The sequence below is a fragment of the Ochotona curzoniae genome, unplaced genomic scaffold, assembly GCF_017591425.1.
Source record: "Ochotona curzoniae isolate NIBS_2020 unplaced genomic scaffold, NIBS_Ocur_1.0 contig_4792, whole genome shotgun sequence".
Taxonomy (NCBI): Eukaryota; Metazoa; Chordata; class Mammalia; order Lagomorpha; family Ochotonidae; genus Ochotona; species Ochotona curzoniae.
The window spans coordinates 4,922,532-4,935,685 of NW_024466389.1; the positions used below are offsets into that span (position 1 = coordinate 4,922,532).

Consider the following 13,154-nt stretch of genomic DNA (forward strand, 5'->3'; position numbering starts at 1 on the left):
GGACGCACCCAGGGCCTAACCCAGAGGGAGATGCCAGCTCAGTGCACACCCAAGCTACAAAAAAATCTTTTACTGTGAACTCTTCTCCACCAAACAGATTTCTGTCTGAAATCTGAAGTCACAGTGACACCCAGGCTCTCTCTCAGATGAGCAGACAGGCTAGAAAAGCAAGACCCATGACAGTGACCAGGACAGGTGGGGGCAGAGAACACACTGCCCAGAGGGCTTGGGTCCCTGCTATGAATACCAGGTGGAGAGCGAGCCGCCAGCAACGCGATCCTAGAGTTTACGACCCCAGGAGGGGAACAGAAGGCACCTACCTTTCCTCGGGCCTGAGCCTGTGCACGTGTGTGTGTGCGTGCACAGGTGGCACCGTGTGGACACACGTGAGAGTGCATCTCACGCATTGCCCCTTGACAGAGAGGCTGACCGCACCCCCACTAGGGTCCACTGTGATGCCACTCTCTCCGCTCCTCGTCCCCTGGGAATGGGTGGCCCTGAGGGACTGCCCACTAACTAGGGCCAGGGGTCCAGAGCGCTGTCTGTAACAAGCACAGGGGGGCACACTCCATGGGCGAGGCTGGCCAGGGTGTCAGCCTGTGGCACACTGGCATCTATTCTCACACACTCCACCACATCCAGGAGCCACAGAGGCCCTCAGCCCCAAGCTGCAAGCCTGGGCACAAGGCCTGGCTTTCCTTGGCTCTGGATATCCAGAGTCAGAACGGGGGTCCCCATCTTTCTCCAGCCTCCCTGGTCCCATGGGTAATGGATGGAAGGGTAAGGGAGGCCCATAACCTCCAGGAGAGGTCACCCAGGGAAGGCCCCAGCAGCTGCCTTGGTGGACACTTCATAGAGAATGACACTTCCTGTCCCAGCTGACACAGGAGGGGCCAACCAGCCCAGGGTGGGTACTGGTGGAGCCTGGTTGGGTAGGTCAGAGCTTTTTTTTTTAAAGATTTATTTTTATTGAAAAGGCAGAGAAGAAGAGACAAAAAAGATGCTCCATCCACTAGTTAACTCCCCAAATAGCTACAACAGCCAAAGCTGAGCCACTCTGAAGTCAGGAGCCAGGAGTTTCCTCCAGTCTCCCACATGGGTACAGCACCCACAGACTGAGACATCCTCTACTGCTTTCTCAGACCCTAAGCAGGGAGCTGGAGCAGCCAGGACACAAACTGGCATCCATGTAGGTGCTTGCAGACAGAGGATTAGTCAGATGAGCTATCACGCCAGCCCCTGAGGTTGGTGTTTGAAAGCCCAGATCTGCTGGGCCTTGGGAGCCAAGCTGGGGCTCTTATGTAGGTGTGGGGCTCCAAAGAAGAGACCCTTACAAGGTGACCAGGTGACCTCCAGGTCAAGTGTGGTTTTAGCCAGAACTATCAGCAAGTGGGACAAGGAGGGGCAGGCAGGAGGAGGGAGCTGCCCAGCCTGCTGCTCCTCGGTGGAGGGCGGTGTCTGGGGACCCAGCTCCCATGGAGGTTTGTGGCAGCAATGCACATGAAGCCAGCCCTACAGCCAGCTCAACGCTCTGTGCAGCTCGTTCATGGTAACACAGAGCTCCTGGCTGTGGACCCTGACTGGGGTGCTTGGGGTCCCCTTGCTGGTAGAGGCAGGTGTGGTCACCAAAGCGTTCTCCAGGTGGACCCCCAGATCCGGGACAAGTGGCAGAGTGGGGTGAATCCATGGCAACGGGAATCCTGCGTGAGCCGCTCAGACACAAACCCGACACGTGAAGGCAGCAGCAGCAAGCTCTTCATGTAATAAATATTGCAAAGCATACTTGGTTCTGTTTTTTTTTTTTTCAAGTCAAATGTAACAACCAACGTCCCAGACCCTGTTTTCTGCGTTTGACATTAGAGAAGCTGTTGATATCAACAGAACACCTGCAGCTGATGAAAGAAAAAAAAAAGTTCCCACTAACCAGCCAATCCTTTTCCTGTTTAAGCAGCCAATCATCTCTTCACATGCCTAAAAAAATGACTGAGACAAAGCACCAGAGCTCGGAGAGCTTCCCGGGAAGCCAGACACCGAGGCGCAAAAAAAGTCAGAAATGAAAATAAAAGGTTTCCATTGGTCAAGATTTAAAAATGAAAAGGTTTCTTCCTGCAGCCAATCACAAGTCCTCAGCCAGTTATAAGTGCACCACGAGTGTCTCCCCCAGTGGCAGCCCCGCTGAGCTGAGTGGCCATGGGGCGGGCAGGGGGTGGGCAGGGGGACGGGAAGGGTGGTCTCCTGTCACTCGGCTGGCCGAGGAGCTGCACCGATCTTGCCCCTTGACAGCTTCCAGGGTGCTCCAAGGGGTTGCAGCTACTGCCTCCGGTCTTCCGTCTCCGACCTGGAAAACGCCATCACCACATCCTCTGCACCTGCAGACCAGGGACAAGAATCGCTGCTGGGGTCTCATGACCAGGAAGCTGCGGGCCCCTAGGCGGAGCACCAGCCCACCAGTGTGCTTGCTGAGCACAGCACGCTGCCAAGAATGCCCGCCTTCTCCGGCCTGCCCGCTGCCTGTGCAGCACTTGGGTTGGGGTAGGGGTAGGGTAGTGGTGAGGGAAGGGCTGCTACAGAGGTTGGCTCAGGGCCACATGGCTCAGATGGGCACAAGGACTTGGGGTCCTGGGTGGGGCTCTGCTCTGCTCACATCCAATGTTCCAAGGTCACCAAGATCCCAAAGGGCGGGGGGAGGGGTCTCCCTCCTTTCCAAGACTCAAATGCTGACCTTTTTGGGGGCATCTTGCTCTTTCTTTTTAAAATGCCTGCTTGTTTATTATTGATTCATTGTCTTCCACATGAAAGAGAGAAAGATCTTCCATTCACTGGTTCACTCCCCGAATGTGCACAGCAGCCAGGGCTGGGCTGAAGCCAGGAGCCCAGAACTCAATCCAGGTCTCCCACAAGGGTGGCAGGTCTTCTGCTGACTCAGGATGCTTCAGCAGGAAGTTGGACTGCAGGAGGAGGTGCCAGGCTGCATGTGCACCTGGCCAACCCACTGTGCCACAACACCTGCCCCTCACTCTGACCTCGACGGCTGCTCCTCTCGGCTGGAGCCCCGCACCTGGGCTGAGGAGCCTGGCCAGGCCCATACAGCCCGCTGTCGGCAGGCAGACAATGCACACAGCACATGTCACAGACTCCCTTCATCCTGGTGGTGCAGTTGTGGGCCATGGGTCAAGCTCCACAGCTACCCTTCCTTCTGTTTTCCACAACACGCTGGCTTGGACAGGGAGCCAGACAGGGCTGCAGGGAGAGGGAGCAGCCTGGCTTCCTGCAGGTCCCCCTGCCCTCTTGTCCCTGCCTCCTGCTTTGTCTCTCCCTGTTTTAAAGCACAGCTGTCTTGTGCCTAGACAGTACAGCGGTCTGTGGCCTTTCTGGCATATTTCTCAGCTGTGCCACTGCAGAAAAGCTTCTGGGGTAGGTGGGAAGGACAGACAGGAAGGGCCCTGGTGGCCAGCTGTGGGAGTGTCCATCCTCCATATCACTGGCAATGCAGTGGGCAGCCTCATGCTGACCTGGCTCACTGCCTTGCCACACAGAGGAGATGGGCACATAGATGCGAGTGCCCAGCAATGAGGCTGTAAGCACGGATAGGTTCCTCACCCAGCACAACCCTGATTCCTATAAGGGGGATCAGGAAGTTTCAGAAGGGAACCTCCATTGACAGGAAACACTACCAATCCCACCCAGCTCCCCAGGAACACCCTGCTCTTGCTTCGATCGTGGGGCCGCGCAGAATCACTACAGGCAGAAATTCCCTAGCAACCATGGAATCCAAGATTACATCACAGCCCTCATGGCTGCTGAGCCGGTGACCTGACTGTGTGCCTCCCCAGCTCGTGGAGCGGGAGGGAATTGGCAAGCGGAGCTGTCAGCACCTCCAGACGTTCCTCCCTCGTGACCGTTCTTGCTGTGCCCACCCTCTCTCCCCCGCCTGGGCCTCTGGAGGACCTGCAGGTGCCAGGACAGCACTGATTGCCCCTGACCCAGGCCCTGCTGCCTGCCCAGGCCAACCTCCTGTCCTGGGGTCAGGGGCAGGAAGGAAGTACCCTTCATGAGGTCATGCAGGGCCTTTGACATTTACTGCACAAGACACACGTCCACACTGCCAGTTGGCCAGGAACCTGCAGCCGTCACTTACAGAGCCTCCTACCGTGTGGCAGGGGCCCTCACAGCCGCTGTGCCCCCTTGTGTCCCTGAAGGGCAGGGCTATGCTGCCTCCCAGGCCTCTCCATGAGAACCTGTCTGACCTTCCCTCCCCACCCTCCCTCTGACCACTACAGACACCTGAGCTCTGAGTGGCTGGTCTCTGTCCACCACATGGCGGGGAGCACAGGAAGGAGGCAGAGGTCAGTCTCGCCCCCACCCCCTGATCCACACCATAGGACACACTAAGAGACAAGGACAGTGAGAACCAGCTGACGGGACCCCCCAGAAAACAGCATCTCTTACACAGTTGCAAAAATGTTCAATAAAATGCCAGCAGGCTGCAAATACAACATCTAAGACAGATTACGGACCCAGCCAAGTGTCACTTAGCCTGGGAAAGCAAGGTTGGCTTAACATCTGAAAGCCAGCCTGTGTACTACCTGTCAACACAACAGACATCTCCACTCACAAGAACAAGGCACCTGACAAAATTCAAAGGCATTTCATGACTTAAAAAAAAAAAAACCCCAAACCAACATCTCCCACTAAACCAGGAATAGAGAGAACTTCTCCAACAAGGTAACTAGCACCAATAAGACCAGAAACCTCACAGCTATTATTGAAAACTCCAAGGTGAAAACTCCCCACCCCCAAGGCACCCAGGCACAGGTGCAGCCAACTGATTCTCCAGCATCCCACAGGGGTGCCATTTCACATCCCAGCTGCTCCACTCCCGATCCAGCTCTCTTCTTATGACCCGGGAAGGTGCCCGAGGATGGCCCAAGCTCTTGGGACCCTGCACCCACGTGGGAGACCCAGAAGACGCTTCTGTCTCTTGGCTTTGGAGCAGCTCAGCTCTGGCTGTGGAGGGCATTTGGGGAATGAATAAGCAGATGTAAGATCTCTATCTCTCCTTTCTGTAAATCTACCTTTCCAATAAAAATAAATAAATTTTTAAAAATTGGCAAAAGACATTTCTCCAAGGAGGCTATACAAACAGCCAACGAGCACATGGAAAGATGCCCAGCTTCTGGCATTATGGGAATGTGATCAGAGCCACAGGAGACAGCATTTCACAGCCACCATGATGGCCCACTCAGCAGCTTAGCCACAGCCTTGCCCAGCCCTGGCTCAGCCTTGCCCAGCCCTGGGGTCTTGCTGATACAAGCTGTACATACATGACCCCGGATGCAACCAGGACGCCCTCGGTCCCCTGTCGTTTCCTCACCACCCTGGTCTTGGCACACCGCCACCGCCTCCTCCTGGTTGGACTCTCCAATTCTGGTTTCCTGGATCTCCCTGCTAGGCCCCTGCACACAGCAGGCTGGTCAGCTTGATGGCTCAGGGCCCACGAGAAGCTTCTCACGGCGAGGCTTTTCATCACATCCGCTGCAGCCTGAATGTCATGCGGCTCCCAAACTCATGGGGGTCTGATGCCCCCAAACCATGGGTCACTGGTACTAAAAGGGTACATACAACCTTTAGCCTATGGCACTTCGGTGTCAGGCCTGCTGGCAGAGCCTTGGCTCACTGGGGATTCTCCCAGGAGAGAAGTGACAGAACCTCTCTAGAGTCCAGCCCCTCTCTCCCTCTGCCGCTTGCAGCCCCAGGGGAGCTTTCTCAGTCCATGCACCTCTACCACGGTCGTCTGCCAGGACCCAAAGCAACACAGCTGCCCAACCTCAGAGCAAGAGCCAAAATCAACCTCAGCTGATTAACTAAGACATTACCCAAAGTCAATGCCAAACCTGACCCCCAATGACCTGAGCTGTGGCTGATGCTATCTGCTTTCATGCAAGTCCCACTATCCTCGCTCTCCGTCATGTGAGCCTCAGGGCTGCTCTCAGTCTGGGGACCATGTACCCCAGGACCTTTGCACCTGCCGCTTCCTCAGCCTTGATGCTCTTTGCTGCTCAGTTCACAGACCTGGTGCTGTGAACTATGGAGGCGCTCTGTGACACCAACTTCTAAAATGGTGCCCCATGTCTCGGCCCCACAGTGCCCTGTGCGTCTGCTGTTCCCTGCTAGAACGCCCGGGCCGTGCCACCAGGGACTGGGTCTTGTTTTTCAACATTTCCAGTGAACAGGAGTCTATCTTTCATATATCACCAACCATGCCCTCACTTCTCCTAGGCACTCTGCCCCTCCTACCTGTCACCAGGGCCCTGGAGGCTGGTGGAAACCCCATTAGAGTCTGCACCCGTCAATTCCCATCTCTCTGAGAATTACAGATATCACAGCAGTCCAGGGAGGCCTTGAAGAAAGTCAACATGGCAGCCGGGGGAAGTGGGGCAGGGCGGGCAGGGGCTGGTGTTGGGCACAGCAGGTAAAGCAGCCACCTGTGACACCAGCATCCCATACGGGTCCTGGTTCATGTCCTGGCTGCTCCACTTCTTATCCAGCTCCCTGCTAATGGCCTGAGAAAAGCAGAAGTGTTTGGACTTCTGCCACCCGAATGGGAGCCCTGGATGAAGCTCCTGGCTCCCAGCTTCAGCCTGGACCAGCACTGGCCATCGTGGTCACCTGGGGAGTGAATCAGTGGATGGACATTCTCGCTCCTTCTTCCTCTCTGTGTTTATGTGTGTGACTCTCTGACTTTCAAACAAACTGTAAAACAGATGAACCAGGAGGAATGAGCTGGGAGGAGCCCTACCTGGCCACTGCCTCATCTCTACACTCTGCCCTACCCTGCCCAGGGTTCTGCTGGGCACTTCCTGCCTAGAAGTGGGTCCTCCCACCCAACATCCAATGCCAGCCAATGCCATTTTTGCCTCTGCAACAAGCCAGCAGAGTGACTGGGGAGACAAAAATGACAAATATGCAGGCGCCCACGAATGGGAGACTGCCTCCCGGGTGGGGCGGGTGGGAGACAGACAGTGGGGTCACTGGCCGAGCAGCAGTCCAGCTCAGGCCCAGCCCAGAGCCAGCTCACCACAGGGAGCTGCATGGCTTGGAGAGGCCGTGAGTCTCTTAAGGATCCTGGCCAGCCTGGGCTCTCAGCAGAGGCCTTCGAGTGGACACCTGGGGCAGCTGCTTCCTGTACCACCAAAACACATGTTCACTGGCCACACAAGAGAGCTGGGCAGTGACAAAGGGTCAACAAGCAGTGAGCAAAGAATGTGGTGCTGTCCTAGCTCTGAAGGTGGAGGTATGGCTGGACACAGTCCCAGCAGGGGTCTGGCGGAGCCCCTGCCCCTTTCCAAGGCCTTCCAGTGGAGCTTAGCACTGCTCTAGCCTCTGACACGCACACGAGGGGCAGGCCCGTGATCCCACCTCCAGGGAGGCACAGGTGGGCCCTGCTTGTCCAGCTGGGAGCAGGGCTCTGGCCCGGAGCAGGAGGGATGAGCTCACCCTCAGAGCTCTCCCAGTTTGAGCTGGATCGCAAAGCCAGACTCTACCAACACCCTGGCGGGGGATAGAGGCCTGGCTCAGCTCCCCAGCCTAAGGTCCTGAGTCTCAGATGACAAGGCAGGGACTGGCCAAAGTGCCACAGCTTCAGCCACAGGTGGGCACCCCCACGCCAGAGATACAGAGCCTGGGCTCTTCCAAAGCCAGCCCTGTCAGTCTTCTGGAACCACTGAAATCCCAGCATGCCTTGCTGCCTGACCCTTCCCAGGACAGTTTCATCTAAGACCTTCTGGGGTCAGGGACCTGGTGACCTCTGAATGTCCCCCCAAAACCTCACCCCTTCTTGAGGCAGGTATATGACATCTGCCAAAACTCAGAAGTCTGGAGCCTCAGACGTCCAGCACCCATGGCCTTTGCAGGCCACCATCAGTGTAGGCCACCCTTTGCAGGCCACCCTTTGCAGGCCGCCCTTTGCAGGCCGCCATCAGTGTAGGCCACGCACTGAGTCACCCAGGGAACCCACTTGCCAGAGCCTTCCTGCACATGCAGCCCAGGCCACGGGGGCACCTGCCTCCCAGAGCTCAGTGTTGTGCTGTGAGCACCGCTGGCGTCTACCCCCTGACCCCCACACTGCGGTGGCTCAGCCACCAGCTCTGGGGAGAAGCAGGTCCCACACGGCTTCCAAAGGGAAGGCTTTCCACAGGGGCAGGGCTCGGGCACCTCCCTGGCCTGGACACGCAAACCTGCTGGGCAGCCTGCACTGTTTTTAGCAGCCAGGGCTGCATGCTGGGTGTTTAGCACAGCTCAGCTCTGATGTCCCAGGATTTCCAGGGGATGGCCCTTAACCAGACATAGCATGACACCCCAGTTACCATGGGAACAGTCGTCACTGATCCACCAAAGTGGTGGGGCCTGCCGGGCTCCAGGCCAAGGTCATCACAAGCCCATATGAATGTTCCCTGCAGAAGCACTGAATCTGCTGGACCAGCCGAAACAGCTCAGGGAGTGGCCAAAGGCCTTGCTGGGCTCCCTCAGTGTCCAGACCCAATGCGTGGGACCATCTTGTCTCCCACATCCAGCCTCAATTTACTCATCTGATTCAACTGCCCCCACTGGCCACATACAATGTCATAAGCAACAGTCCAGGGTGTCCTAGTCTGGGCTCTAATCCCATCGCCCTGTGTCCCTGCCGGCCCCCATGGTGGCCAGTCCCCACACCACCTGCCTGGTTCACTTTCTCACTGGAAGTGCTCACTCTGTGCAGTGGAATTCCTGTCTCCCCTAGACCACAGAGCTCGCCCCCTGCCTGGGAGCAGTGTCCTGACATGTTCTCAGGTCAGTCACCTGTGGGGGATGGGGAACGCTGAATCAGGTGTTCTAACCACATCTGCCCGCTCGCTGCAGCCGTAGGCCCCAGCTCACAGCACTCACAAGGACAGAATCATCCAGCTGCCGGCCTGGGGAGGGCCCAACAGCCCACTCCTCAGCAGGGTCCTCTCCCCTCCTGGTAACGGGAGGGTCCATAGAGTCGGTCAGGCGAGGAGCACCAGTTCTAAACAATGGAACCTCCACCACGTAGGCAGGGAGTCCTTCCCCTTTCGACAGACACGAATTACAGAGCAAACCCTTCCAGCGACTGCTGCTCGAGTCCCTGCACTTGGGCTTGCAGTTGGCCCTCGTTACTGGGTTACAGGTAATCCTCACGTCAATGTTGATTACAGCGAGGAGCAGCTCCCTCCCTCCCAGCGGTCTCCTGGGCCGTCCTGCAGTTTCACAGCAAAGGCTGTGACGGCCTGGAGCTGCTGGGAAACGCCTCAAGGCCACATATGTGGGACAGCAGACCCAGAAACCTGGGAAGCTCATCCCCACAGGCCGGGGCAGGTGCAGAGAAGGAGGGAGACATAGGGGTGGAGGAAGAAGAGGAGGAAGACTGCTCAGTCCCTGAGTTAATACAGCAAATGCCCACTTTGGCCCAGAGGCCAGGTGGACAGGGACATGACACAGACCCTGTCCCAAGATCCCCACATAAGGTGGTGAGAGCTCCAAGGAAGGAAAGATGGGCACAGACTCCAAAAGTCAGGGATCATGGTCTCCCCGGGCAGCAGGGAGCTGCAGGAAGCACTCCTGGAAGGGGTTCAAGCAAAGAGCAGAGGCCAGGAGTGGTTAGAAACGATTCTGGGGCATACTTCCCACCTGGGCTGTGGAAGCGGAGCTCACGGCCTCACCCGTCCACTGCCGGGCCAAGGAGAGCCAGGGCCAATGGCCTGGGAGCCAGGGCTTCAGTCATCCTAAGAAGGCTCTCAGTGAGGCCCCGGCACAGCAGCACCACCTTACGCTCTCAGGAAGCAGCCTTGGCCCTGAGGGCAGAGGTCAGCAGAGCCCCTAAAAAGTCTCTCAGGGCCAGTGCGATCACTTTGAGGCCGGGACAGGACTGGGGAGCTGGAGTGCCAGCCAGCACCCAGCAGGGGCGACCCAGAGCATCTCCTTGGAGGTGGGGAGGCCAGCAGAGGCTCCTTGACAAAGGAACCCTGCCTGCACTGGGGAGCTTCCAACCCAGGGGCAGCTGGAGACACCCTGGGCTCTGCGTCAGGACAGCCTGGGTAACTCGCGGGAGGGTGGCCTTTGCTAACTGTGGGCCTGGAAGTGGTGCCCTTGAGAACACTATCAATGGTGCCTGCAGGGGAGGAGCCCAGGAAAGAGGGCAGGAAAGCTGCCCCCTGGCTGTCTTGCCTCCTCCTGCAGCACCTCGAAAGATGCCTAGGTCATGTCTGTTCTCAGTTAAGAGGCTGTGCCATGAGTCACCCCTGGACCCAGGGAGACTGGCTATGTGGCCTCAACTTCTTTGAAAGGACTGATTTATTTGAAAGGCTGAGTGACAGAGGGGGAGCTCTTCACCTGCTGGGCTGGTTCACTCCCCAAAGCCTGCGACAGCCAGGGCTGGACAGGCTGCAGCCAGGAGCCGTGAGCTCCAGCTACCTCCCATGTGAGCAATGGGACTGCAGCAAGTGGACCCTGGTCTGCTGCCTCCCAGTGGGAAGCTGGTCTGGAAGCGGACCAGCCGGGATCTGGACTGGAGCCCTCGTGCTGGATGTGGCTGCTTCCAGCAACAGCTTAACCTGCTGTGCCTCCACCTTGACCTCCATGACCGACCAGGAATGTATTCTCATCTTGAAAGTGGGGTGCAAGCCAGCCTCTCCCTGCCAGGGCTCTGCTGTAGGTTCCCTGGGGTAAGTCTCATGGGTCACCTGGCAAGGGCACAGTACGAGGTGTTTAACGAGTGTTTGCCATGGCCACAGTCAACAGTACAATGAGGAAGAGCAGCCCCGTGGGAAGGGACTGGGTAATAACCTGCAGTCCAGATGTGTGGCTGCCTATTGCGTAATTGTTTAAGATGGCAGTAAAACAACTGAAAGTTACCACAGGTATTAGGACGTTGGTATGGTATGGTCCCAGCTCGGTGGGACCTGCAAAAGGCTGCTGGGGACCCAGATGCCTGTCCTGTCTATGGAACCCTGGGCACTTGTGGCTGCCTTCAGTGCTCATGGCTTTCTCACCACCTGGAGAACCAATCAACCCTTGTTCTGTGGGAAGAGCAGAGCAGATGAGAGGGGGCTGAAGGCAGTGTCTGCCCGCCTCTCCCAGAGAACCATCGGCGGCCTCTGGTCCACAGCTGAGCCCTGCCTGCCTGGCAGGTCCCCTGGCCACCCTGGGTACCAGGGGATGACATACTCTGAGAACTTGCTGTCTCTTTGCCAGAGCCTGATACATTTACATCTGTGTCCGAGCATGCACTGAAGCCTGGTGGCACCCAAACACAAGAACAGAAGGAAGCAATCTCGAACCTAGCCCAGAGACCAGGAAGCAAGGGAGGGAGTGGGGCATCAGGGCTGGGTCAGGCCCCAAGGCACTGGGCGTGAGGGTGCAGTGAGAACCTCTTCCTAGTAGCTGTTTGCAGTGAGGTCCTGGCATAGGGAGGGCCGGGGCTTCTTGTTCGTCCTGCCAAGGGGGCTGGATTTTACCTAAAGGGCAGCAGGAAGCCTCTGAAAAATGTTCAGTGGGGGAAAATGTGTTAATGTCCCCGTGAGTCCCTCTGGCCGTGGAGGATGGTGGACCCCGTGGGGCAAGTTGAGATGCCACTCAGGGATGGGGCTGTGGAGTGAGCACAAGCATTACCGCAATCATTTCCAAACGGCTCGCAGCAAGAAACGATAAACAGTGGAGATACCAATCTGCTACTGCCCTGATCTGACTGTAACACATGACACACACATGTGCTGAAGGCCTCACTGTAACACGTAATTAGCATGTGCTAAGTAAACATAAAAACAGAAGTTAGCATTGAGTACAATGGGTTAAGCTGCAGCTTGAAACGCCAGCATCTCACTTTGGAGCACAGGTTCAAATTCTAGCTGCTCTGCTTGCAGTCCAACTCCCTGCAGGGTGCCTGCGAAGGCAATGGATGATGGTCCAAGCACTTGGGCCCCGGTGACCCACGAGACCAGGATGGAGTTCCTGGCTTTTGGTTTTGGCTTTGCCCAAACTTGGCTGTTGTGGTCAACGGAGGGAGTGGATCAGCAGATTGAAGATCTCCGTCACTCTGCCTTTCAAGTAATTAATCTTTCAAAAAAAAAAAAAAAGAAAATCCCTATGGACTCCAAGATGGAGACTCACACAGGAGGATGGCAGAGCTGGGGCCCTCAGGCAGGAAAAACACCTGACGGTCAACTGGGTCCCTGCGGAAGGATCGGGCTGGGCTCCAGGCATTAGGCACTTGGTGCTTCCCCGGTCTGAACAGATACACCGCAAAGGGAAGGACAATGCCAGGGCTAAGGGAGCCAGTGCCGAGGCTGGAGCTGTGGAGTGAGGCATGGCCAGTGAAGTGTTGGCCCAGAGGGTTCTGAGCCAAGGCTATGTGTCTGGGCTCACTGGGGCACAGCTCTCTCAGGGAGGAGGTGAGAGACTGGACTGGCCTGGCGATCAGGTGAAATATGTGCAGCCCTAGGGTGGTGGCCAGACCGCAGGACCTACAGTGTCCTGTCCTGTGGGGGCCAGCAGAGTTGGGCATTTCCTGGGTCCCAGGCAAGCCTAGGGTGGAGCAGTCTGGAAAATTTGTTGAGACAGCGCCACCTAGTGGGATGAAGCACTCATGCCAGGCTCCAGGCCTTCGGGGCTCTCAGAGTCCCTGTGCTGTGCAACCACCCAGGCATGCGCAGCTGCAGCTGGGCAGCACCTGTGCCTCTGATTGATGCTGACAGGGAAAGAGGGGAGGTTAGAATTTTAATACAGATCCCTTTGTCCCCACGGAATGGGCGAAAATGCAGGCTGCTGTGGCTGATTTGTGCCTCAGTGGCTTAAGCCTCTCCCTAAAATGCCGCCATCCCTTATCGGAGCATGGACTGGAGCCCTAGCTACTCCCCTTCCGATCCAGCTTTATCACTATGCACCTGGAATGGAGATGGCCCATCCTGGAGCAATAGCCTAACAGCCAAAGTCCTCGCCTTGCATGCACCAGGATCCCATATGGGTGCTGTTTCACATACTGGACGCTCCACTTCCCATCCAGCTCCCTGCTTGTGGCCTGGGAAAGCAGTCGAGGACGGCCCAAAGCCTTGGGACCCTGCACCTGCGTGGGAGATCTGGAAGAAGCTCCTGGCATTGGC

At 57.0% G+C, this 13,154-nt stretch overlaps 1 protein-coding gene across 1 annotated transcript in view; it reads right to left on the reverse strand.

Annotated features, from left to right (window-relative positions):
* Positions 1 to 1,208: 1,208 nt before the first annotated feature.
* CTNNBIP1 (catenin beta interacting protein 1) overlaps positions 1,209 to 13,154 on the reverse strand; it is a 44,630-nt gene continuing 32,684 nt past the window's right edge. Inside the window, exon 5 of the mRNA XM_040987873.1 lies at positions 1,209 to 2,369. Within this exon, the coding sequence (XP_040843807.1) occupies positions 2,311 to 2,369 (59 nt within the window). The 3' untranslated portion in view covers positions 1,209 to 2,310. The remainder of the gene's footprint in view (positions 2,370 to 13,154) is intronic.